This window comes from Rhamphochromis longiceps, linkage group LG1 (assembly GCF_057381845.1).
Source record: "Rhamphochromis longiceps isolate RC_006_pf linkage group LG1, R_longiceps_female_GT1.1, whole genome shotgun sequence".
NCBI lineage: Eukaryota > Metazoa > Chordata > Actinopteri > Cichliformes > Cichlidae > Rhamphochromis > Rhamphochromis longiceps.
In genome coordinates, this window is record NC_140557.1 from 22,608,895 (window position 1) to 22,636,583 (window position 27,689).

The 27,689-nt window shown below is 40.3% G+C and overlaps 1 protein-coding gene across 4 annotated transcripts in view; it reads right to left on the reverse strand.

The window, feature by feature from the left end:
- Positions 1 to 27,689, reverse strand: part of syt7b (synaptotagmin VIIb) — a 135,655-nt gene that overhangs the window by 65,732 nt on the left and 42,234 nt on the right. For 3 of the 4 annotated variants that reach the window (XM_085402667.1, XM_085402666.1, XM_085402669.1), the window contains exon 2: positions 16,237 to 16,340. In XM_085402667.1, the coding sequence (XP_085258793.1) occupies positions 16,237 to 16,340 (104 nt within the window). Of the gene's footprint in view, positions 1 to 1,324; positions 2,089 to 16,236; positions 16,341 to 27,689 lie in introns of those variants that run through there. The other variant, XM_085402668.1, reaches the window with a different exon arrangement.

Genomic DNA, 27,689 nt, shown 5'->3' on the forward strand with positions numbered 1-27,689 from the left:
CATAGGCAGGAGCCTCACGGAGTGATACGTACTGTGCTTCAACATAATATTACCGTATTGTGTGTGTATATAACCTCTTTTTAACCCTCCTGTTATGTTGCGGGTCAGATTCACCCAGAACAGAAGAGATGTCATATGTCATCTGCATCACTACAGAAAAAAAAAAAAAAATCTAAATTATAAAACAAAACTGTAAAATAATCAATGCCAGTGTTTCTGACACTTTTGGATGAGTAAACATGCCCCAGGTCAAATTGACCCAGGAACATAATTAGTGTTCCTGGAAACCAACATAACAGGAGGGTTAAGTTTTGTGGATAGTCTACATGGTTAGGGTTATGGTTTTCACTGGAAATGCCTTTTGGTTAAACTGTCAGCAAGGAATTTGCATTTGCACAGTTACATTTTTATATAACTTTAATGCAAAGAAAAAACAGCTGCTTGTTTAAGTGAAAATACATTGATGGGTTTTTTTTTGCACTAATAAAGTTGTGGAGTTGTAAAGTATTTTGTCTAGTGTCAATTATATCGTCAGTTATATCGTTATCGCAAATTTTCAAATGTATATCGTGATAAATATTTTTGGTCATATCGCCCTGCTCTAGTGCAGTGTTCAATACTGTTGACCATAATATTCTAGTAGCGCGGTTAGAGCACGCTGTAGGTATTTCAGGTACTGCGCTGCAGTGGTTTGTATCATATCTATCTAATAGACTCCAATTTGTGCATGTAAATGGAGAGTCCTCTTCACGCACTAAGGTCAATTATGGAGTTCCACAGGGTTCAGTCCTAGGACTAATTCTGTTTACATTATACATGCTTCCCTTAGGCAGTATCATTAGAAGACATAGTATACATTTTCACTGCTATGCAGATGACACCCAGGTCTATCTATCCATGAAGCCAGGTAACACACACCAATTAGTTAAACTGCAGGAATGTCTTAAAGACATAAAGACCTGGACGGCCACTAACCTTCTGCTTCCTAATTCAGATAAAACCGAGGTTATTGTACTTGGCCCTGAAAAGCTTAGAAATATGGTGTCTAACCAGATTCTTACTCTGGATGGCATTACCTCGGCCTCCAGTAACGCTGTGAGGAACCTTCAATGCACATTATCACTCCCTCCAGTTAATACACGACACCACGGTTCTTCATTCACAGATGGATTTATTCTTCTGTCACACTTCTCCTCAGAAACACCATAAAATCCACCGTCAAACTGTTATTACATAAAAGTACAGAATGACCAACATAAATATTACAAATAAACATTTAAACCCAAGTTAACAAATACGCGATAAACAAACACAGTTAACGTACCTCGCTGGCTGCACGTAACCGTGAGGGAATGAGTCCGCTTCAGGAACAAAACTTAACAAAAATAATTCCCAATTTCTTCTTCTTTGCAGCTTTCTTTTACTTTAAACTGCTTATTTATTCCTTCTTCTGCCTTAGTTAACTTATTAACTTAGCTTCTTGCACATGCTTTTTACTTCCCTTTACGTCACTTAAAAAGGCCTGTGTGCAACACAGAATGAACCTTAGTTCCTACCCCAAAAGGAACAATAAATAAAGAAAATAAATAACATAAATGAACACAATAAATTAAACAAACTGACATAATTTACATTTATGGCAGTTAAACTCCCACCAAATCTCAACTTGAGATTTCTTCACAGATTTGCATCTTCAAGTTATAATCAGAATCAGAATCAGAATACTTTATTGATCCCTGGGGGAAATTATTTTTTGTTACAGTGCTCCATTTTAAACCAACATTAAGACAAGACAGACAATACGCTAACTAAGAATAGTACAATATATACATATATATACATACATACATACATAAGTCACTTATAAATAAATATTTGGAAAAGAAACATGTGTAGTTGTAGCAGCAAACAGTGTGTTAAGTGGATGCGTTGTACAGGGAGATGGCCACAGGCAGGAATGATTTCCTGTGTCGTTCAGTGGTGCTATTCGGTAATCTCAGTCTCTCACTGAACGAGCTCCTGTGACTGACCAACATGTCATGGAGTGGGTGGGAGGTGTTATCCAACATTGTCTTTATCTTGGACAGCATCCGCCTCTCCGACACCACCTTGAGGGAGTCCAGCTCCATCCCCACAACATTGCTGGCCTTACGGATCAGTTTATTAAGTCTGTTGGCATCTGCGACCCTCAGCCTGCTCCCCCAGCATGCAACAGCATAGAGGATCGCACTGGCCACCACAGACTCATAGAAAATCCTCAGCATTTTCTGGCAGATGTTGAAGGACCTCAGTCGCCTCAAAAAATAGAGACGACTCTGGCCCTTCCTGTAAAGTGCTGTGGTGTTTTTAGCCCAGTCCAGTTTATTGTCAATGTGTACTCCAAGGTATTTATAGTCCTCCACAATGTCAACACTGACCCCCTGGATTGAAACAGGGGTCAAGTGTTTCCTGGTCTTCCTGAAGTCCACGATCAGTTCCTTGGTCTTTGCCACGTTGAGCTGCAGATGATTCTGCTCACACCACGTGACAAAGGAGTCGACCACAGCCCGGTACTCTGTCTCATCATCCCTGCTGATGCATCCAACCACCGCAGAGTCATCAGAAAACTTCTGAAGATGGCAGGTCTCTGTGCAGTGGCTGAAGTCTGTGGTGTAGAGGGTGAAGAGGACAGTCCCCTGTGGTGCCCCTGTGTTGCTAATCACCTTGTCAGACACACACTGTGGGAGACGTACATATTGTGGTCTTCCTGTCAGGTAATCAACAATCCAGGACACCAGAGAAGCATCCACCTGCATCGCTGCTAACTTATCACCCAGGAGGGTCGGCCTGATGGTGTTGAAAGCACTGGACAACAAGTAGTACTATTTTTTGCACTGGCCTTTCAAGATAAACTGGCCTAGTTGTGCGTTTTCCCTGTTTGTCCAAAGTTGAGTCACTAACCAACAGCTTTACCTTTCTGACCCTTCCATCAGAGCTGGGGTACACCTCCGTGACTCTTGCTAGTCTCCAGTGATTTCGCGGAGCACTGTCCTCTTGAAGAATAACAATGTCATTGACATTGGTGTTCCTTTTATCCCCATGCCATATCTGTCTTTGCTGGAGATTAAGAAGGTACTCCCTCCTCCACCTTGTCCAAAACTCATTCGCCAAGAACTGCACCTGACGCCATCTCTTACGCAGGTATAAATCTTGACTCACGAACTGACCCGGAGGTGGCAATATGATGTTAGACTTCATCAGAAGAATGTGATTTGGTGTGAGCGGTTCAAGACTTGTTGGATCATTCAGGTGCTCTGTTGTCAGCGGTCTGCTATTTATAATAGCCATCACTTCATACAAAAAAGTCCTAAGTGAGGCGGTGTCAAGTCTTTTAGCAGACTGATCAAGAATTGCTGTTAGAACACTTCTGATTGTCCTTATTTGCCTCTCCCAAATTCCTCCCATATGGCTTGATGATGGGGGATTCATTACAAACTCACAGCCATATTCCTTCACCTGCTCATGATCCCAGTTCTTCATTGAGTCCATGAACTCTCTTTTTGCACCCACAAAGTTGGTACCTTGATCACATCTCAACTGCCTTACATTCCCACGTATTGCAATGAATACGCGCAATGCATTGATGAAGGCATCTGAACTGAGGTCATCAAGCATTTCGATATGTACAGCTCTGCAACACATACAAGTGAAGAGAAGACCATACTTCTTCAGTTCCTTTCTTGCATCCCTCACATAGAATGGTCCAAAGCAATCCATGCCACAATATGTGAATGGAGGGGTCATTTCCATTCTGTCCTCTGGCAAGTCTGCCATTTTTGGATCTTGTATGTTCCTTCTATACTTTCTGCATGTGACGCACTTAAAGATATGTGAGGCAACTGCACTGCTGCATCCAATGACCCATATCCCATTAGATCGCAACTCATTTACAGTCATACCTCTTCCTTGATGCTGTACTTTCTCATGATAATGCTTGATCAATAAAGAAGACACGTGACTTGTTTTTGGCAGAATAGCAGGATGTTTAACATGTGTATGAAGATCACTTCTTGTTAAGCGTCCGTCTACTCTCAGCACACCCTGCTCATCCAAAAATGGACTTAATTTGCATAGCTTGTTTGCTTTGTCTTTGGATTTTACGTCCTTGGATTGCTGTAAATTCTTGATTTCACTGCTGAATACTTCTGTTTGGACCAATCTGATTAGGAAAAGTTCAGCTTGTTGTCTTTCCTCAACACTTGTACTTCCATTGAGTTTGGGACTAAGACCCTTAACTTGCTTAGCATGACGTTTAAGACAAGCAATAGCCTTAACAACTCTTTTCCAGTCAGAAAACTTAGTCAGGCGGTCCAACAATGTTCTATTTATCCTTGCGCTGGTGTTGAGCACCTGAGCCCTTCGAAGTTCTGGATCAGTATCACTAACCTCTCCCACCTTAGCATCTCTTGTGGGTAGCTCCCTTTCCCACAGAAAGTCTGGGCCAGTGAACCAATTTGAAGCAACGAGCCGATCTGCCGATAACCCTCTCGAAGCATGGTCCGCCGGATTGTCTTCGGACTGCACATGATACCACTGGTTGACATCTGTGGTGGCTTTGATTCTCTGGATCCTATTTGCCACGAAAACATGAAAGCGTCTGGCATCATTATTAATGTACCCGAGAACAACCTTTGAATCAGTCCAATAATATTCCTTAAGGTTGTCTATTTCGAGCTCATGTTTTAAGATGGCACCCATCTTCGCAGCAACCACTGCTGCAGACAACTCAAGCCTTGGAACTGTTGTGACCTTAGTGGGGGCAACACGTGCTTTCCCCATGACAAGTGAGCAGTGTACGCTGCCATTAGAGTCCACTGCTCTTAGATAAGTGCACTCCCCATAACCTGTGAAGCTAGCATCTGAGAAGTGATGTAACTCGTACTGCTTGACATCTATGAAGCTTGCTGGTATGTAGCACCTCTTAATCTTTACTTGACACAAGTTATGGAGATCTTGTAACCATGACTGCCACTGTGATCTGCACTCCTCTGAAAGTGGTTCATCCCAACTAGCTTTCTCTCGACTCAACTGTTGCAAGATCAACTTCCCACGCAAAACAAACGGTGCTACGAAACCCAAAGGATCGTAGATGGAAGCTACTGTGGATAGCACTCCCCTTCTCGTCATTGGGTGTTTCTTGACAGTTACTCTGAACTGAAAGTCATCAGAGGATACGCACCATTGCACGCCCAGTGCTCTTTCTAGGAGTGGCTCCCCTAAATCTACGTCCAGTTCTTTGACACTGTCTGCACACTCTTCCTTTGGTATTGACTCCAATACCTTCTTGCTGTTAGAAATGAACTTGTGTAGTCTAAGCTTGCCTGTGCTGCAAAGCTCTCTTGCTTCCTTGATCAGCTTGATTGCCTCAGCATCAGACCTTACACTCACCAGTCCATCATCAACATAAAAATTTCTTCGGATGAACTTGACAGTGCTTTGGTTAAATCGATCTTGACCTTCTGTGGCTAGATGTTTAAGTCCAAAATTGGCACAGCCAGGTGAGGAAGCTGCTCCAAACAAATGGACTTTCATCCGAAAAACTGATGGCGGAGACTCAAGATCACCATTCTCCCACCATAAGAACCTCAAGTAGTCTTGGTCTTCAGGCTTTACATGGAATTGATGAAACATTCGTTCCACATCACACATAATAGCGACTGGGCCCTTTCGAAATCTACAAAGAACTCCCACCAAGGTGTTTGTGAGCTCTGGCCCTGTAAGAAGGTAGTCATTCAATGACATGTCTTGAAATCTTGCCGAGCAATCAAAGACCACTCGCAGTTTCTCTGGCTTTTGAGGGTGCTATACGCCATGGTGGGGAATATACCAAGCTGATCGTTTATCAAGCTCTTTTTCTGGGACCTTTTCTGCTTCACCACGACTGATAATGTCTTCCATGAAGTTCATGTAGTCTCTCCGATATTTCTGGTCTCTCTTGAGCTTCTTTTCCAAGCACATGAGGCGTTGAACAGCACTTGGCTTGTTATTTGGTAGCTCTGGCCTGCTCTGTTTAAAAGGCAGAGGCATTTCAAGATGTCCGTCTTCTTTGTGCTTAATTTCTTCTTTCATTTTAGTCAAAAACCGGAGATCTTCTTGCGAGAGATTTGTCTCTTCTCCAAGCCTTTCACTGAAGTCAGATTCCAGCACCTTAAGTATGTCTTCTGGAGCAGTCATCTCCTTAATTCTTGTTTTGCAAACATAATGAACTTCGCTCTTCAACTTACTTGTTACTTTGGGTTCAGGGGTCACTTGCTTTACAATGATGCGGTGACTTACTCCTATTGCATCACTGTAGTGTTCACCTGGATCACCATAGCTCACTATGCTCCAGCCTACGTCAGTTTTCTGTGCGAAGGGCTGGTTGTCCTCACCACATACAACTTCTCTAGGCATTAGTGCTTGTGGACAGTTATACCCGATAAGAAGACCGATTTCACATTTCTTCGGCGGGGCAATGTGTTCCGCAAGATGCTCTAAATGAGGCCATGCCTTTGCAGTCTCTGGTGTTGGAATGTGTGTACGATTGGCAGGTATGAATTCACGAGTGTAGACCGTTGGCACTGTGATCTTCTTAGAAGAAGATAACCCTCTTATTTGTAGACCTTTGAGTCTTTTGCATGGTACAATTGTCTCCTTGGAAGACATTGTAGACAGCTTCAACTTGACTGGCTCTGCATTAACATCAAGAGCATCTACCACTTCTTCAAGAATGAATGAAGAATCACTTTGTGAATCTAACAGAGCATAGACAAGGACTTCTTTGTTTGAATCACTTGGCATTGATGCATAAACAGGAACTATTGCTGAAGTCTGAGCACTGTTACCATCATGCACAACTCTATTGGATGTGGTTTCGTGAGTGGTGTCTTGCGGCGATTGTGGCTTTCTTTCTTTACTGCAACTTGTCTCGTCATTTTCCTTTTGCTTTGAGCGACCCTCATGTAAGCATGTGGGGTGGCGCTTTGAGCAGGTGTCGCAGACCATCCGGTTGCTGCAATGCTTGGATTGATGGCCAGGACTCAAACAGCCAAAGCACAGTTTCTCACCTTGTATGAACTTCACTCTGTCAGCAACTGGCCTTGCAGTTAGTCTACGTCACTTGTGCAAGACATGCCCTGTTTTCTTACAAAACATACATGTGCTTATGCTCTTCTCAGTGGTGTTAGTTGTAAAAATCCTTGCATTTGCTGCTTGGTTCTTAGAGGTCACTACATTCTGAGGTTTAGATCTTGTCCTTTCTGGCTCCCCTTGCCGCAAAGCATAGTAAGATGTAACAGGGTTACAAGCAATACTAGCCTCCAAAGTCAGGAAAGTTACGAAATACTTGAAATCTGGGAACCTTCCATGCTCCAGCTGATACTGTGTGGCTTTTCGGTTCCATCTGCTGCTTAACCAATCAGGCAACTTGGCTGTCAGTTTTTGGATTTCAATGCCATCATCAAGAATACGCAGACTCTCATTGTGAGCCATGGCACATTCACAACTGCGTAAAAAGTCCACAAATTTCCTTAAGTCAGCGCTCTCTCTTGATGCTATCTTTGGCCAGGCATGTAATTTGTCTCGGCAGGCTTTGGCAATCATAAAAGGCTGGCCGTATCGCTCATTGAGGAGTTCCCATGCAGCAACATATGCAGTATCTGAACCAATCAGAAAATAACCTTCTAATGCCTCTCTAGCTGCTCCTCCAACATATTTCTGGAGGAAGAATATTTTCTCCGAGCTTGGAATGTTTTTCTTTTCAATAAGAGTTTGGAAGGATGACTTCCAATGATTAAACTTGAGTGGATCACCACTAAAAACTGTGGGCTCTGGAATGGGTAGCCTATTTGCTGATATAGCCTCAGCTAAGACCTTCACGAGCTCTCCTGTGCTATCGTGGAGCACATGTGTTAGCACTGCATCCTTTGGTGGTTGTGAGTGCTGGTCCTCAGTCTTCACCTGATTGAGTGGCTGCATAACCTTATGTAGATCCAGGCTCTGTGCAGCATTCCCTTGGGCTGGACTGAGCTCACTCTCATCATATACTTGAAGCCTTGCTTTGGCTGCATTCAGCCTTTTCAAATTTTCCAAACGCTCAAGTTCTCTCTTTAGGTTTTCTACAGACCTTCTTCTTGCAGCATTCTCTTCTTGCTGTTTCTTTAAGAGAGCAGCCTCTTGTTTCTCTCTTTCTAGCCTACGTTCAGTTTCTTCCCTTTCTCCTTCAAGACGACGAGCTAATGCTGCTGCTTCTTGGTCTGCAATGATCAACCTCTCTTCAGCTTCAAGGTTTTGCAGTTTCTCTTCGTGGCCCTCTTGTTCAGCCATAATCTGCAGTACAGCCTGTGTAGCTGCATACTCGGCAGCAGCTTCTTGTCTTCTAAGTGAAGATACGTTTGAGTGAATAGAAGAAGCTTTAGAACCATTAGAGGCAGGAAGTGAAACACTGGAGGCTGATGATGAGAATACAGAACTATTATCTGGCCAAATCAACTCCTCCGCTGTTCCCTGCATTTCAGATTGAGCATTTTGTACTACAGTCTTTGTGATCGAGATGCAGTTATCCATCTTGCGACGCATGTCATGGGCTGGTTGATCAATTCTTCTGTAATCATCATAAGCAATGTTCAACTCAGATAATTCCCTTTGAATACTGGTGATGTGTTCTTGTAGGATGTCACTAGGATCCTGTTTTAATACAGATCTTTTAGCTACCTTAATCAGAGCTTTCCATCGTTCATATTTGCTGTCAAAGCGAAGCAATAGCCCTTTGATTTGCTCTTTCTGAAACTCTTTTCCTTTTTCTGTTAATGTTCGGGCTCTTTCACTTCTACGAGGCTCTTCAGGTGGTGCTATATTTTGCCCGATATTTGATTCACCTGTCTGTTCTAACTCAGTCTCTTCTTCCGGAGCAGCTACTGCACCCTGAGCTTCTTTACTTGTATGTGACATTTTGATTATTTAGACACAGATATACACAGGCAGCATAGAAGAGCAAGCTGCAACAACATTTGTGAATACTGAAAGAATGAGCTTAACTAAATGAAGTCACTCTCATTCAAATTAGCCCATACATGTAGAATATTACAGAGTAAGTACACTTAACAGAGTTCTTAAAAGACACTGAACCATAAATACAAACTGAATTTCTGTCAAAATGTACAAAGTTTACTTCTGCCCTTTCAGAGCCAACTATAATTATTCAGCTGAACATGAATTTACATCTCTTACGTAAATGCACATTCATATACGTGAAACAGCGTGGCTGCCAGGCTATACACAGTTCCTTTTAGTTTCCAACTCTTGTGTTACTTTTCAGACCAAAAACTTTAGAGTCTGGCTTATAGACTTCTTCATGAAAACCTTATGAACCTGTGTGTCCTAAACAGTGGCTTATCTGTGTTCCCGTCTTGATGAGCTGTCGAATTTGCGCTGATAGGGCGAGTCTGGGCAGGTCCGAGTTTGACTATCACTCCCTCCAGTTAATACACGACACCACGGTTCTTCATTCACAGATGGATTTATTCTTCTGTCACACTTCTCCTCAGAAACACCATAAAATCCACCGTCAAACTGTTATTACATAAAAGTACAGAATGACCAACATAAATATTACAAATAAACATTTAAACCCAAGTTAACAAATACGCGATAAACAAACACAGTTAACGTACCTCGCTGGCTGCACGTAACCGTGAGGGAATGAGTCCGCTTCAGGAACAAAACTTAACAAAAATAATTCCCAATTTCTTCTTCTTTGCAGCTTTCTTTTACTTTAAACTGCTTATTTATTCCTTCTTCTGCCTTAGTTAACTTATTAACTTAGCTTCTTGCACATGCTTTTTACTTCCCTTTACGTCACTTAAAAAGGCCTGTGTGCAACACAGAATGAACCTTAGTTCCTACCCCAAAAGGAACAATAAATAAAGAAAATAAATAACATAAATGAACACAATAAATTAAACAAACTGACATAATTTACATTTATGGCAGTTAAACACATATTAAACAAATATGTAAGACTGCGTTCTTCCATTTGCGCAACATCTCTAAAATCAGAAATATCCTGTCTCAGAGTGATGCTGAAAAAGTAGTTCATGCATTTATTACTTCCAGGCTGGACTAGTGTAATTCATTATTATCAAGATGTCGTAAAAATCACTGAAAAGCCTTCAGCTAATCCAAAATGCTGCAGCAAGAGTACTGACAGGGACTAGAAAGAGAGAGCATATTTCTCCTGTTTTGGCTTCCCTTCATTGGCTTCCTGTTAAATCCAGAGTTGAATTCAAAATCCTGCTCCTCACATACAAGGTCTTAAATAATCAGGCCCCATCTTCTCTTAATGACCTTGTAGTACCATATCACCCTATTAGAGCAGTTCGCTCTCGCTCTGCAGGCCTACTTGTTGTTCTTAGAGTATTTAAAAGTAGAATGGGAGGGAGAGCCTTCAGTTTTCAGGCCCCTCTTCTGTGGAACCAGCTTCCAGTTTGGATTCAGGAGACAGACACTATCTCTACTTTTAAGATTAGGCTTAAAACTTTCCTTTTTGCTAAAGCATATAATTAGGGCTGGACCAGGTGACCCTGAATCCTCCCTTAGTTGTGCTGCAATAGACGTAGGCTGCCGGGGATTCCCATGATGCATTGAGTTTTTCCTTTGCAGTCACCTTTCTCACTCACTATGTGTTAATAGACCTCTCTGCATTGAATCATACTGTTATTAATCTCTGTCTCTCTTCTACAGCATGTCTTTATCTTGTGTTCCTTCTCTCACCCCAACCGGTCGCAGCAGATCGCTGCCCCTCCCTGAGCCTGGTTCTGCTGGAGGTTTCTTCCTGTTAAAAGGGAGTTTTTCCTTCCCACTGTCGCCAAAGTGCTCGCTCATAGGGGGTCATATGATTGTTGGGTTTTTCTCTGTATCTATTATTGTACGATCTACTGTGCAATATAAAGTGCCTTGAGGCAACTGTTATTGCGATTTGGCGCTATATAAATAAAATTGAATTGAACTGAATTGAACTAGCCATGAAACTCCTTGTCAATTAGCCGATTACATTTGCACATCTGAAAATAAATAGTGTCTTTAAAAATGGCAATGCACTGTTTTTTATTGCAATGCCAACTCCTGTGGATGAAAGTCGAAATGGTGCACTTCAATCACATCTTGATTTAAAATCCACTTTGGTGGTGTACAGAGGCAGAAGTACTTATGGACCTCACTGTAAAAGTGAGAAAGTCACCACAGAGCAGCTGTCACAGACTTTCTCATAAAAATCCGAGTTTTGAACATGATTTTTACAGAGAAAAACAGCAGTATAAAAAGATTTTTACAGAACTCCAGAGAGAGCTTATACCAAAAAATCTTTAAGGATGAAAACGTTAAAACATTTGATTAAATTAAGTGTTAAATGAAAAAAACAAAACAAAGATTCTCTGGGTCAAAACTTTAGTCCATGTGGAGTTTTTTAATGCAACCTTATAAATATTTAAGAGAGTAGTCTGAAAAACCTTCGAACAGATGTTTCCAGAGTTGAAAGAGGACACAATGAATTTTAGCTTCCTCATGTCTAGACAAAACAGGTCACTGAAAATGGCCCACATTGCAGTAAACCAAGACCAAAAAGAGAGCAGAATTATTATGCATACATGAAAATGCTGTCTAATCTATCTATCTATCTATCTATCTATCTATCTATCTATCTATCTATCTATCTATCTATCTATCTATCTATCTATCTATCTATCTATCTAGAGAAGAAATGCAATGCAAATGTGCATTTTCACACGATCGAGTTATCAAACTTTTTCAAAAGATTTATCTAATTTTTCATTTCCGTTTCTGGTTCAAATGCAACTCTTGTACTCAATGAAAGATATCATGCTGCTCACAGCCTGGGGGCTTTCAGACACTGCACAGAGCCGAATGTTTATCTTAATTCGGCTTTCAGTGTCCTACAGACAGGTGGCCTCTTTATGCATTCTACTTTATCGCCAATGCATCTAAAATAAACTCTATTATTCAACATGTCTCTTCTCATATGTCCAACTCAACTCCACAAACATCTTCAATAGAGAGCGACGCTTGGGGCCCTGACCTGATCTGTACCTACATCCAGCCACAACACTGCACTGGAACACATGTACACAGACTCAGAAAAGGAAGGATGGCATAACAGTCAAGTATATGCTATCAAGTGCGGCTCATCTATCATTAAGCAAAATCATAAAATCTTCAGGAGGCTGGAGAGAGGTTGGAGAAGGTACAATGCTGACAGAGTGTGGGAGGATGTGAGAAACAGACGGTAGGATCGGGAGGATGGGGAGAAGCAGAAGCAACTGAGTACGACTGAGCGGAGGGCCAAGTGAGAAACAGGAAGAGACAAGACGGGAGGTTCGAAACTGGATCTAGAATAATGAAGCTGTGCAGAGGATGATAAAACTGTCACATGAGATGAACTGGAGATGTGAAAGACACAGAGGGTGATTCCCTGTTCAGAGCAGTGTGGCCCTGCTTCCCTCTGGATCATCCTCCTAAGTCACACAGTCATTATGCTTGTCACACACCTGGATGTTCAGCAAAGACCAACAGCACCTTCCACACTCGCCTGCCTGTATGCATCTGCCTCCCTCTTCCTTCCCTCTATACTCCGATATTAAGTATCGGTATCGGTCCAATACTGACGTAAATTACTGGATCAGATATATGGAGAGAAATAAAAAATATAATCCGATCCATTAAATATCAAAAAAGCACCTCACAAAACTTGCAACATGGCGTAACTCGGCTCATAACCGTAGCGCGTCGGAGCAGTGTGCATCACGTGATAGAGCAGCTGTGTGTGTTTGTAGCCTCGCTACCAAACCGACATTTCATCTCCGAGAAAGTTATCCCAGAGAGAAGTAAAGCAAGTGTGTAAGTTCATCTCTGAATGTTTGTAAAGCATTCCTGCGTTACGCTTAACAACCGATATATAGAGCGACCGCCTCTTCTCTCTCTCTCTCCCTCCCTCTCCTGCTGCTACTTCAATCATGAAACTGCTTAATGATCAGCTGATCGGCTTTTCTGTTGCGAGTCCGTTTGTTTTTGGCCCACTTTGCACCAGAAAGAAGAAACCAGCGGCTGAACAACAGCAGCACGTTTAAGCTTGTTAAGCTGTTGTTAGAATTTATTTAATATTACTTTCTACACCAGGATCTTTTTCTATGTAGCTGACGGCTGGTAACTGTGCAGGGGTGGATCTAGCAAAGTTTAGCCAGGGGGGCCGATAGGGCATTAACAGGGAAAAGGGGGGCACAAAGACATACTTTTCTTTCTTATTCTCATTTAAAATGTCTAGTTAATAATAAATAATTATCTGAATCTTACACCCAAAGTTTTAATCTGATGTAAAATGTATAGAAGTCCATTACTGTATATAGTAACTATTAAGTCTAATATACCCTAGTAAGCTATAGTACTTTTTCCTTTGGGAAGATACCATGTGTGCAGTCTGCAATTCTGTTGAAGAAAGATGTTGAATCTATTTAATTATTCTTGAAATTTTTTTTATTTCTGTGCATTTTTTTTTTCACACTGCATCAAATTAAAGTTGATTACGTCGATTAAGCATCATGAGATGGTGGGGGGGTGGTTCCCTATTTTTTTTATTTTTGCTGGGAGTCAAGGAATGGCCAAAAACCAACTAAAATGACCTTTAGATAACAAAGCAGGATGGGCATGTACTAAAAATGGACAACAGCTGATTTTTTAAAAGGAAAACATTGAATTTGTTATGTTATGAAAAAAAATTGTAATCCAGTGATTTCCTTTAAAATGCATCTGTTGTCCTTGTTATTTCTCGCTCAGAGAAAGAAAAAATAGTTCATTACAAGCAATACTGAACTATCCTTACTGACTAGAGCCAAAGAGGTTAGTCAATGAAATTATTAATCTGCTGACAGAAAATCTTTGACAGTAAATTTTGATCAGTAGGTAAGATTCTAGCTATTTTTTCAGGTAATAGTACTCACTATTTGCAGATTTCACTATCTAAAATCTGCACCCCCACCCCCAACATAACATATGTGTATATACAATGTATGTTCCTCATTTCTTATAATTTTTGTGATTATTTATTTAACCTTAAGGAAATAGAAAGCAAGCAGAAGGGAGAACTAAAGTTGCAACAGATGCAAGCAAGGGACAATACTAGAAAAGGGCAGAGAGAAGCAGTGAAATTCTGACAAGGACGGGGTGATAAGGTGACAAAGAGACAAATACAAACCAGATCATTTGTTATACAGAGAGAAGGTGACACAAAAACACAGAGAGATATGGATAACTTTAAAGTAAACAAAGATAAGAAATGGGTTTGTTTCTCAGTCGTGAGCAATTGTAAATGTTACTTAGAAGGTGTTTTTCATCTGTAATAGCTCAGTTAACTCTTAGCTTGTCGTGGTGAATGAATTGCTGTGCTACAGTCACTATTCAAACAGAGAGAGATGCGAACAGGACAAAAGAGATGCATGAAGGGGGGGAAAGAGAGGACAAAGTGGGGGAAATGCCAGCAGATCAAAATTAGGAATTACAGTTACTCGAGCAGCCAATTGCTCAAAGTGACGCTCATTAGCATATTAATCATTAGCATGGAGCGGCTGTCATGATGCACGAGGCTCAGAGCCACGGCCACAGTTACAGAGGTTTCTGTTCATGTTCGCCGCCACAGCCAAATATACAGCCTCTCTCCTGCTTCTAATGCCATGGCGCAGAAAAAGCACAACACTATTTAAGGCAAACACATTCAATTTAAGGCTGCAGATATTTCAGAAGAAACCCTGACTGTCTATACAGCTGTAAATCTTCTACACAGCTACAAGATGTTGTTCTGAAACAGTTTGACTGTAAAGAAAGACTTGCTTCAACCCTCCGTTATAAGGCAGAGGACCAAACCTTGAGAAGTTTTCCCATCAGTCACAGTGGATCTGCAACTCTCATCTGCAGTGTGAGAAACTGAAAGCTGTATGTCAAGTCTCTAGTATTAATTAAGTTGATGCTGATTTAACTCTGCAATGACAAGCGAACCATATTTAATACACGAGTCTTTGTGAGTTTTTGACACTGAGTTTTCATCAATGTGACACCCCCATCTCCCCACCTCAACCCCACAAAACTAAAATAAACTGAACATATTTAAGCAATAAATTGCAAAAAGTAAAACGTTGCATGCAGAAAATATTATACAAATTAAAACTTACATATATACAAATTAATATCTAAAATCTGTTTTACTTGTGAGAAGCTTCATTAAACACTCACAGGAATTTTCTGGCAGCTTTTTCAAAGTTCAGGCTTTAAAGAGTTAAATCACATTAATTTGAATTTTCATGCAGAAACACTGTTTGTTTGTTTTTTTTCATTCACTGGTCAGTATTGGGGCCATTTTGCTTTCACAACATGTATTTTCTCAGAGGAGTGAAAAGAAAACATTCAACTTGCACATGAGAGTATTATTTCAGTACACTCTGTTCATCCAAATGAGCACATACTTTGTTTGCATATCAAAATTTTGCATTTCAGATAACATTTAATTTATTTTTGAATAAAAATGTGCAAGATTTAGTAATATATCTTTTTTTTTCTTTAAAGACCACCATATCAAAATGAGGTTTTTTTCTTCATCCTGTGCACCAAAAACGTTCGATTCATTTGAAGGTTAGGACACACAATAAATGAAAAATCTTGTTTTCTATGCAGGGCATTAAAAAAGCTGTGCTGATCCTTCCAATAATGAATTATTCATACAGTGAGAAGGCCCAGCAGAATTTCCACAACCTTCTTACTTCCTAAAAAAAAACGGATGTTACACTCAGCCAGTTTGTCCAGTCATCCTCCAAAACAAGACCTTACAAATTGTACCAACTGCCTCTAAAACACTTAAATATGTAGGATATAACAAAGATACAGTTGATGTATCTGGTTAGATTTTCTTTACTATACTTGAAAAGAAAAGAAATCACGAATCTGCAAAGTGATTATGCAACTATTTTTATTCCAAAAGTTTATTTCTAGAATAAATGATGCCACCTACTCACCAGGGGAAAAAACCCAACATCTCAGTTTCCATTTCACAGTGATTTCCTAGATGCCTATTAAAGATCTACAATATATTCTTGCTGGGGTCGCTGGGGACTTAAAGCAAATGTCATGGTCATTAAAATGTGAATAATAAGTATTGGAACTTACCAGTTTACGTTGGCACCAGGTGCAGACGCCACACAGAGCTACCAGCCAAATGGCACATACTATGAATGCAACAGACACCAGGAATACACTGAGAGACACTGAGCCTGAGGGAGAGAGACAGACACACACACAGAGGGTGTTAGTGCATTTATTGTAACAATTAGCCTTTTGAAGCTCCTGAGGTTTAAAGTCTAAGATGACTTGTTGAAGGACAAAAAAAGACAGAGCTCAACATTTTGGGGAAATGCTTGAGATAATCAGGAGTGATGCTTAGTAATGTGCTTTCCTTCCTTATTTCCTTCCTTCCTTTCACCATTCATCCTTGTCATTTGGCAACTGTCATCAGTAAGACAGAGAGAAATGTAACAGGAACGAGGGGGGCACAAAGGCAGTGAAAAGGCATCATCCCCATGTTCCCTGCATGTATCAATGGGCGATGCGCACATGTCAGGAAGAGATAATATCACGAGGCCAGAAGCTGTGCAATTACCAGCTTCCTTTTGCTCTCTTCTATCTCGTAAATCCTTCAGCAACTTTGTTCCCGTCTTGACAGATGAAAACTTCTTCCACAGCCTTCCATTCTTCATCTCTATTTCTTTCAGTTTCTGCCTATCAACATACAGCTCATCCCGCTGTCTGCCAAGCAATTCGTAATCCACTGGCACAAAGCAAAAGCAATGTTGGCAAACAATGAACTCATAACTGTTGCATCCTTTTTGTCTCTGCTACGCAGATGATCATTTTCTGAGTTCCCCTCCACCTGAAAAATTCATCTGACTGCTGAATTTTCCCTTGATCCCTTGACTTCATTTTTTATCCCTGCCTGTGCACCGACAGCAAATTTGTTGAGGCCAATAAATATTGGAAGAGGATCAGCTAAGTCAACTTAATCATTCTTATCCACCCTCTTGCCCATGCTCGCACTCTTTCCATCCACTTTCTTCTTCTCGTATTATGCACCTCATATATGTTAGTTTGGTTATTCAAATGTCAGCTTGTTTTACCCTCCATCCCCAATAAAATTAAAGTCTGTTCAACTCTTTGATAGCGTATCTGATTTTTGATTGTGGTGGCAATTACTCGAAGATGGCAGGGTTGAATTTTTTGCTCTGAGCCTTTCACTCTGGCAGCAGAGGGTGTGTTGTAGTAAAGTGTTTTGGTGCTTAACAGATAAGTAGGCTCAATCCTACAAGTGTTTCCATGCCCATTTAGAACAACACAACTAAAGCGGCTACAGTGCTCTTCAGCTGAGTAAAACACAACCAGCTGGGAAACAGAATAATCCTTTCATATCTTTCAGAATGAAAAGACAATGTGTGCGAACACATAAGAGCGATATTTGATGGGGTGTAATCAAAAAGACAAATTTATGATTGCATGATGAGAAACTTTAACCGGCTCACCACATAGAACATCAAGATAGCACCAAAGTTAAGCCAGTGCATGATCCGTGATGATATATGTGCAAGAAAACTTTATTCTTCACTCACTAATTATCTCTCTATATAGTTTCTAGTCAGGTTCACCTTTAATGCCCAAGATAATTGAAAGTTCAAGATACTTTAAAGATGCATACAAAGATATAAACGAGTGTATGCAAGCTATTACTGTATTGCTGCTTTCTTTAGTCTTTGTTATGGAAACAATGTTGTCATGGTGCACTGTTTTCGAGTGCTTGACTCACTTTTTACTTTAGAGAGAACATTTAAGAGCTGCATGAGAAGCTCTTAACCTCCTAGGACCTGGCATCCACATATGTGGACATCGCATTTTGGGATGTCTAGACCAAAATAATACATTTTGCTCTACAAAATGAGCAAAACTGGGCCTGATATCCAGATACGAAGACATTATACTGCCACTGTTCTATTGACATTTAAAACAAATGTCCTCATATGTGGATCTCATTTCTCTCAGAAACAAAAATCAGGTAAAAAAAATCTGGAAATTCTTTGTTTTTACATTCATCAGGTCCCAATATGCCCAAATATCAAAGAGAAATTAAAAATGCATGCCATGGAAGAGTCCAGGTCTTAGGAGATTAAAGGTTACAACTTTTGGATCAGAATCCAAAATGTCAAGTCAAGTTTCTGAAACTGAGGAAAAAGAAGCTGAGAAAAAAAATGCCTTCGCAAGGAGGCAGTAAAGCCTATATGTTATACTGACATTGTTTTTTTTTAATCAATGTCAAGTGTGTTTTTTAACCTGTTATATACATAATTAGTTAAAAAGCATATCTTTAGATATCATAATATCCTCTTAATAATACTTTCTTTATGTAAATATTACGAATAGAGACAAACAAACACAATGCAATATGAAAGTCCCTTCTTATATTTCAAACTATGTGCAAAATGCTATAGCCAGCCATGGCCAAATTATCAGTGGACCAGCTGATTTATATAGCGCCAAATCACAACAAAAGTCGCCTCAAGGCACTTTATGTTGTACAGTAGATACAGAGAAAAGCCCAACAATCATATGACCCCCTATGAGCAAACACTTTGGCGACAGTGGGAAGGAAAAACTCCCTATTAACAGGAAGAAACCTCCAGCAGAACCAGGCTCAGGGAGGGGCGGCCATCTGCTGCGACCGGTTGGGGTGGGAGAAGGAAAACAGGATAAAGACATGCTGTAGAAGAGAGCCAGAGATTAATAACAGATATGATTCAATGCAGAGAGGTCTATTAACACATAGTGAGTGAGAAAGGTGACTGGAAAGGAAAAACTCAATGCATCATGGGAATCCCCGGCAGCCTACGTCTATTGCAGCATAACTAAGGCCTAACTATATGCTTTAGCAAAAAGGAAAGTTTTAAGCCTAATCTTGAAAGTAGAGATAGTATCTGTCTCCCAAATCCAAACTGGAAGCTGGTTCCATAGAAGAGGGGCCTGAAAACTGAAGGCTCTGCCTCCCATTCTACTTTTAAATACTCTAGGAACAACAAGTAGGCCTGCAGTGCGAGAGCGAAGTGCTCTAATAGGGTGGCATAGACTTGTGGCATATTATAAGTACTGACCTATACTCAGTGCTACCAGTTCTCAAACAGCACTGAATCACTGACTTCATGCAGCATCACACTGTTTCTGTGACATTCCTTCTCTTCATTATTTCATTCATGCCTGATTTTGCCTTTCATGTGTCATTTTGTGCTCACCTGGTTTCCCACATCTATCCAGTGACCCATTCCCAATTCCTTTAACTCCCTCAGTGTTTATACTGGTTTCATTCATTTAAACCAGACTGTCTATCCAGCTGTATTTCCCCTGGAGCTTTCCAGTCATTTGTGTGCTCAGTCTGCCCAGTTTTAATTCCCTATCTGTTTATGGACTTTGCCTTTTGCCTGTCCCTGTGATCCTGCTGCCAAACCCATCCACCCATTTTACCCTTCTCCTGTCCCCCCGGTTTGCTTGTTTTGTGCTGCTGTGACAGAAACATGTGTTATCTCATAAATGCGCCATCCTGTGAGCTCTGGTTATCTTTTTTTTTTTTTTTTTTTTTTTTTTTTATTAATATTTTTGGATGGACAGAAACATTAATAAATAAATATACAACTGCAATAATCATACTGTCAGTTCTCTGTCCATTTCTAAACAAACAAACAAACAAACTAAGACAAGCAAACAAACAACACACTAACAAACAAAAAAAAAAAAAAAAAAAAAAAAAAAAAAAAAAAAAAAAAAAAATTACATAAATAAATAAAATAAATAAAACCCAGGAGAAACAAAATAATACACCGCCTCCTGGAAAACATCAGCAAAAACAAAAACGAATAAGGGTAAAACCCCCTGGTGCAAAAAAAAAAAAAAAAAAAAAAAAAAAAAAAAAAAAAAGCTCTGGTTATCTTTTCTGGAATAGTTACAACTCAACGGTACTATATTTCAGCACCACAGAGAGCTCCCTCCACCTGCAGGCTAAAGCAAGATCTGTGTACCTGATGATCTAATGAAGGATCAAATGGAGTTCAGCAGCACAGTTTATTGTCCTGTGCCTTCATTCAGTTTGACATTTATTTTTAAATATATGAAATAAATGTCAAGTCAACTGCAAGACTTTCTAAACACTGAACCGCTAAATATCCGCAACACAGAGAGGAGGAGCTGTGTGTTTGCAGCTCGCTTCCTGTCGCCAAAAAAGGCCATGAATCATAGAAAACATCCCAGAAACCGGAGTTAGGATCTCTGGCTCGTGGTTACAGATGTGGGTTTGCTGACACATTGTGTTACACCTCTGACAGCAAAGGGTTTTTTTCATGAACCTTTTTTCATTTTTTGTTTGTTTTTTTTTGTCACTGACTTTAAAAAAATAAGTCAAGTTGAGAAAAAATTCTCAACTTTATGTTAGAAGAAAACAGTAAAGTTGTAAAGCAGCAAGTTAACTTCATGAACCTAATGGAGGCAGTCTGTGCACTTAAGGCCACATTAAGCAAAGGGGCCAGAGGATTAAATTGATGGAACAAAGAAATGATGAACTGCAACAACTTTCCAGTTCTGATGACCTCACCATGACTGGGCTGGATACTTAACATCGCAGCTCGGCCTAACAAATACGTACCTGTTACACCCTTATCCATGCAAGGATAAAAAAAGTCAAGCCCGGTGATAAGTTTGCAAATCAAAAGTCTAACCCTGAAGTGTTGAGACTAAAAATCTTAAGCGAACTGTAGGGTTTATGTCAAAGTGCACCTGACAAAGAAAAATACTGAAATTTCCAGAAACTGGCTTCAAAGTATTAGTGGAGTCTTCACTAAACCAGCAGCTTACAGTTAAAAACCAGATTAGAAATAAAAACAAAACAGATGTATATGTGTATTTCAAACCTCTGCCTACTAATAAGTTTACATATACAGATTAATGGTAACATTTACCTTATGCATCATGGAAAAACTGTACAGGCTATGCTGATGTAACAATATCAAGTCAGGTCTTGGAGGGTTCAATAAATGTGAATTGCCTCCAGATGAAGCCCCCGCTGCGCTGTGTTTAGTATCACTCTTGGCACCACCTATGGCTCCAAATATAAACAAGACACTGTTACTATAACTCAAATCTCTCTCTCTCTCTGTCTTGTTCCCTCTGTGTAGTATACAACTGGAGCAGCCATAGTCGGAGATCCTTGTGATAACAATAACTGCAGTAAATGTAACACAGAGACTGATATTTAATTAGAAGTGATTTGCCATTCTTCAACATATTTTATTGTTGTCAGCATTTTTCAACTTGCAGTGTCCTGTCAACACAACATTATTTTCAATTATGGTAAGAAGACAAATGATTGAAACTGCCCATCTGAAAAGAAGTCTCTCTAAACATGCCTTAGTCTCCCTTCTCCCCACATGCAGCTCCAACAGATTGTAAGCCATTATTTAGTTTTCTTGTATTAATGTAGACTGCATCCTTGTGTTGCATTAATTTTTAATGATATTTGGTAGAAAGCTTGTTAAACTAGCTGGGGGGTGGGGGGGTCACTGGACTCCTATTGCCTTCCTGATATAAGCCCAGCTTGTATCAGGAAGGAAATCCGACATAAAATCAAATGTGGATCATCAAGAATGCAAGAGAAGAGAGTGCAGGCAGGTTGAAGTGGAGCGGGTGGAGAAGAGTGTCAAGGGTGATTTGTGACAGAAGGATCGCAGCAAGAGTGAAAGGAAAGGTATACAAGATGCTAGTGAGACCTGCTGTGATGTATGGTTTGGAGATGGTGGCGCTGACAAAAACACAGAAAGCAGAACTGGGGGTGGCAGTGCTTAAGATTTTCATTGGGATTCAGTTCAATTCACTTCAATTCAATTCAGTTTTATTTATATGGCCCCAAATCACAACAGCAGTTGCTTCAAGGCACTTTATATTGCAAGGTAAAGACCCTGCAATAATAGAGAGTGTCTCAGTGTCAAGACAGCATTAGAAAGAAGTACATCAGAGGGACAGCTCAAGTTGAGCAATTTGGAGCCAAAGTAGTAAGGAGGACATGCAGTACTAGTGTAACAGAGGAGGATGCCTCTGAGACAGCTGACCCACTGTGAGAACCCCTCCCCTAAAGGGAGCAGTCAAAAAAGTAGAAGAATAAGACTTTTGACTCACAAACATTTTCACGCGTTGTCGTTATTTTCAGTTCACAGCTTAAAAAATGTTACTTTAATGACTTTCAGCTGGCATAATTACTAATCAAGTCAACTGATTAATAATTAATTAGCCGTGATATTATGACAGGTGAAGTGAATAACACTGATTATCTCTTCATCATGGCACCTGTCGGTGGGTGGGCTGTACTTCATGTGTTAGAAGCAGGAAAAATAGGCAAACATAAGGTTTTGAGCAAGTTTGACAAGCGTCAAACTGTGATGGCTGGACGGCTGGTTCAGAGCATCTCCAAAACTGCAGTTCTTGTGGGGTGTTCCCAGCTATTATGAAAAGTAGACCAAGGAAGGGACAGTGGTGAACCAGCAACAGGGTCACAGGTGGCCAAGGTTCACGGGCTGGCCCCGTGTGGTCTGTGTGTTCTGCTGGGAAACCATGCATCCTGGCGTCCATGTTGATCTTTGACATATATCATCTACCTGCACTGTCCCTGTCATAGAAACGATCTTCCCTGATGGATGTGGCCTTTTTCAACAGGATAATGAGCCTACCTCAAAGCAAATATGACTCAGGAATGGTTTGAGGAGCACAACAGCGAGTTTGAAGTGTTGAGACATGTGGGACTTGTGGGATGTGCTGGACAAACAAAGTCTAATCCATAAAAGCCCCAGTTCACAACTTATAGGACTTAAAGGATCTGTTGTTGTGGCATCTTGGTGCCAGATACCTCAGCACAGCTTCAGGAATCTAGTGGAGTCCATATCCAGACAGGTCAGACTTTTTGTTGGCATTGAAGGGGGACCAACAGAATATTAAGCAGGTGGTCATAATGTAACGAAGTGAGTAGGAAGAGTAGCAGCTGATGCACAAAATCAATATTTCTCATTAAAATGACTTTCTGTAATGTAAAATTAAGTTGTTCTGTCACAAACTACAGAAAATGATCGCTACATCCTGCAGCTATATCTGTATGGTTCAGTCTCACCACTCTCCTTAACTCTGCTTCCAGCAAACTTCTACAAAACAGCTAAAATAAATCAATGTGTGCTACCTGTCATGCAGTAAAAAGTAGGGCAAAGTTAGCTAAACTAGCTACTGCTTAAATTTAAAAGTCAACAACCATGAGAGAGAATTTTCCAGGAGGACACAACAGAGCTACAAATGAAAGCCATAAATTTGATTAATCCAAGAGAAGCATCAGTCAACTTCACAACATTTTAAAATGCTCTAAAACACACTGCAATTTGAATCATGCAATGAAATGTAAAACAAAAGTTCAATTCAATTCAAGGTGCTCTACATTGTAAGCTAAAGACCAACTATAACTTACAGAAAACTCACAAATAAAAAACAATTGACAATTGATTTAACAGGAAGAAACCTCTGGCAGAACCACGATCAGGGAGGGTAAGGCATCTGCTGTGACTGGTTGGCGGTGGGAGGGAGAGCGACGAGACAAAAAAAATACACTGTGGAATAATAACTAATGATTAAATGCAGAGTGGTTCATAAAAACGCACGGAGTGAAAAACGGAGAGGGAAAAAGAAATACTAAGTGCATCATGGGAAGCCTAGGTCCATTCCAGCGTAACTATGCGAGGATTCAGTGTCACCCTAACTATATGCTTTTAAAAAAGACGTTTTAGGCCTAATCTTACAAGCAGAGAGTTTCAGTCACCTGAATCCAAACCGGGAGCTGGGGGGCCCACTCTACTTTGAAAAATCCCAGGAACCACAAGTAGGCCAGGAATCTGCGAGCGAAGTGCTCCACTGGAATAAGATGCACATGATGATTCAATACCTTGTATGTGAGCAGAAGGATTTTAAATTTGATTCTGGATTTAACAGTGAGCCAGTAAAGACACGCTAATATGGGAGAAATATATTCTCTCTTTCTAGTCCTCTGCATCATTCTGGATCAACCGAAGGCTTCTCAGGGAGTTTTTAGGACATTCTGATAATAACGAATTACGGTAGCCCAACCTAGAAGTAATACATGCATGAACTAGTTTTTCTGCGTCACTCTGAAACAGGAGGTTTTAATTTTAGAGATATTGCTCAAAAGAAAGCAATCCTACATACTTCTTAATATGCACACTGATGTACATATCCTGGTCCAAAACGACTCCGAGATTCCTCACAGTGTTACTGGAGGTTCAGCTATACACTTTCTAAAAACCTCTAAAGCTCAATTTGGGGTTTTCTGTAGAGAAAAGGATTTTCACACTACCGCAAAAGTTAGAAATAGCACAAGGCAAGTGTAGACTGTCACGGTTTGCCGGGGCAAGCCGTGTGGAGTTGGAGAAAGGACCCAAAAGGCAGCAGCTCTGGTGCAGGTGAGTATGTATTTACAGGAGTGGGTACAAACAGCAATGGTGGGTGAACATGAAACCGGAAACCTAAACTGGGGAAACTAACAACACAAACCAAAAACGAAGATGCAGGGAGGTCCGAGGAAATACATATGGGGAGACGAGGGGAAACAACACAGACGAACCAGCAACTACCATGACAGAAGACACAACTTAAATACACTCAGAGAACACAGGGAGATTACACACAGGTAGGGAACACAGCTGGGAGTGATTAACGTGACGAGACTAGGGAGGCAAACTGAAAACACTCACATAAGACGCAGACCTTCACAATAAAACAGGAAACACATACACGCAATGACATAACACACCAATTTAACACAGACTGGGGGACACAGAACATAGGAACATGAACCATGAAACAGAAGAGTACAAACACCCAAGGTAACCAAAACCACAGAATACTAATAAACTAAACATAAACACGGAGTCGCAGACTCCGGACCATGACATAGACACACTCACTACAGTAGTGCATTATCAATCAATGTGCTTGTATGCTATGCAACTATATATGTCTATATCATCTTTATGTAAGTCTCATCCCATCGCATAAGATCTTCTGAACTACAGTAAATGACCTAAGGCACAATATAAAAAATGGATAGGAACACCTGGTTCTTTACGTAAAAATGTAGTGAAGCATCTCTGTTAGTGACTTTATATAAAAAGTGCTGGTGTCATGCAGAACTTTTGTTGATGTGTTTAACCTGAGCTTCAGTGTGCTTTAGATGTGCTGGTAGGCATACTTCAGGCGGGGCCAAGCTATCTGTTCCTCCCTTCAAAAATGTTATACTAAGCTAAGCTAATAAGATCCTTACTTCTGTTTTGAATAGAGAATTTAAAAAGGACCTAACTGTTGAGGTATTAATGATTCTAAGGGTAGACAAATTTATAAAAGCTTGTCTAAACTGTAGTTATTCTTTAAGGTTGTTTTTAAGATGCCTCAGCTTCTCTCTGTCTCTTGAACACTCCTCCACACTCTCCATCCTAATTCAGTCCATGCTCTCCTCACTTGTGGGCACAAATATCTTTTTCTGTCAAATGTGCCCCTTACTGTCTCTGCATTTCCCTTTTTTTTTCTCCACCTGCTGTGCTTATCTGTTGGCGCTCTGTTCATTCAGCCCCTGGTGTTAGCGCCTGACACAACACAGAGAATAAGCACTATTAGTCACCGGAGACCTCCCAAAGGGCCATCTTTTGCTGTAGGTCGGCACAACACGGAGAGGGCCACCACTAAGGGAGGTGACCCTTGACTGGCACAACAAACGCTCTGCCAGAAGAGTGGCGACCAGTGGGAGGAAGATGGGCATGCAATTATACAGAAAAGCAAAGGGAAATGAAAGAGAAGAGTAGGTCTCTGCTTAAAAGTCTGCGACTGTATCAAAGATCAGATCTGGAGATTCTATTTTTCTATTTACTTATTCATTTTTTTTTTTTAAACTGCTTGTTGTATAAACTGAGATGCTAAGAATAAAGAGCTGTGGTTTGGCGTTATATAGAACATTGTGTATGACCAGTTTAGGGTGTATGTAATGTTTTACAAAGTAACACAGTAAGAAAATAACCAGTTACTGTAATCACATTACATTTTCTGGAAACACAGTGACAAACACTTCACTGTGCTAAATCCAGCGATCGATCGATTACACTTGTAAATATGTCGGTACTTGTACTACAAACGTTCTCCAATCATCTGTTCAGTGCATCAAACGTGCATTTTTCTTCATTCACCTGATCTTGTGTCACTGTGTGGGACTGTACCCTAAGGTTTATGTTGTTAACGGGTTATAATGTGACAGTGCAAATCAGACGTAACTTTATGGACTGACATACAAGTAATATAATGAGCAGTGTAACAAATTACTTTATCAAGCCAGTGATTAAGTAATGTACTGCATTACTTTTTTAACAAAATTTTTTTTGGGGCCTTTTCACACAGATACACAGAAGAATAACAGGAAATAAGAAGGAGGGAGAAGAAGCTGCCAGTGAGAGCAAAGATGTGTGCGAGCACCTGACTCCTGACGTGGCAGATTTCCATTTCAGTGAACCTTTCTATCATAAGTGTACGGGTTAATTTCTCATTAGGCTTTTTCACTGAATAATGGAAAATATTGTCATCTCTGTAATTACTACTGTTAATAGCTTGCTGAGTCACATACTGCAACTATGGAAAGTGACTGCTTTGTCTGATTACCTTTTTCTTCCAAACTAGTTCAATTTGACCTTTTTTTTTACTACCAGTTACTAAATTAACCTCAGAAGCCTTTGTGTAGGCTGGGGGTGGGATGTCTTTTCCCTGGATTGTCTCATAGTATAGCCCGAAGCATCACATTTTTACAAGCAAAAAAGAGGAATCCCATTCTCTTCAGGTAATTAAATGACATGCTTGTGTCAAAAAGTTTTTAATAGAGTTCAAATGTGAATGTTTAAAAGATTGAGCTAAAACGAGTATCGCTGACCTAATGGTTTTGGAAAATTAAGTACGTTTCACTTATACTTTGGTTTGACAATAGAAGGTGATTTAATGGTTAACTCATACACTGAATACATAACATATGCATGACAAATGAACGCTTTATCACCTCATGGAGGGCCTCCAACACATGATAGATAGACTGCATGACCAGTACAATTGGTCCAATTATTCCTGTGTGACATTTTGCTTCGCTTATTTTCTTTTGAATGTTGGCACTGGACCTCAAATTTTACAGCCACACATTGAAAAACATGATAGCTGAATAAATTGGATGAACCTGAAAGAACTGAGACTCCTTTGTTATACAGGTGAAATTGCTCAGCGTTTGTGGGGGTGGAGAAGTGAAGCTACAAAACATTCTGATAATGATCACTTAAATTTGGGTCTTTGGCCACTTTAAAGCAAACTCTGGTGCAGCTCATTTGTCATGTGTGGGACAGCCACTTATTTGTGATAGTAAATACACGATTTTAACAGTTCTAAAACCTAACCTATTATCAAATCACTCTGAGGAG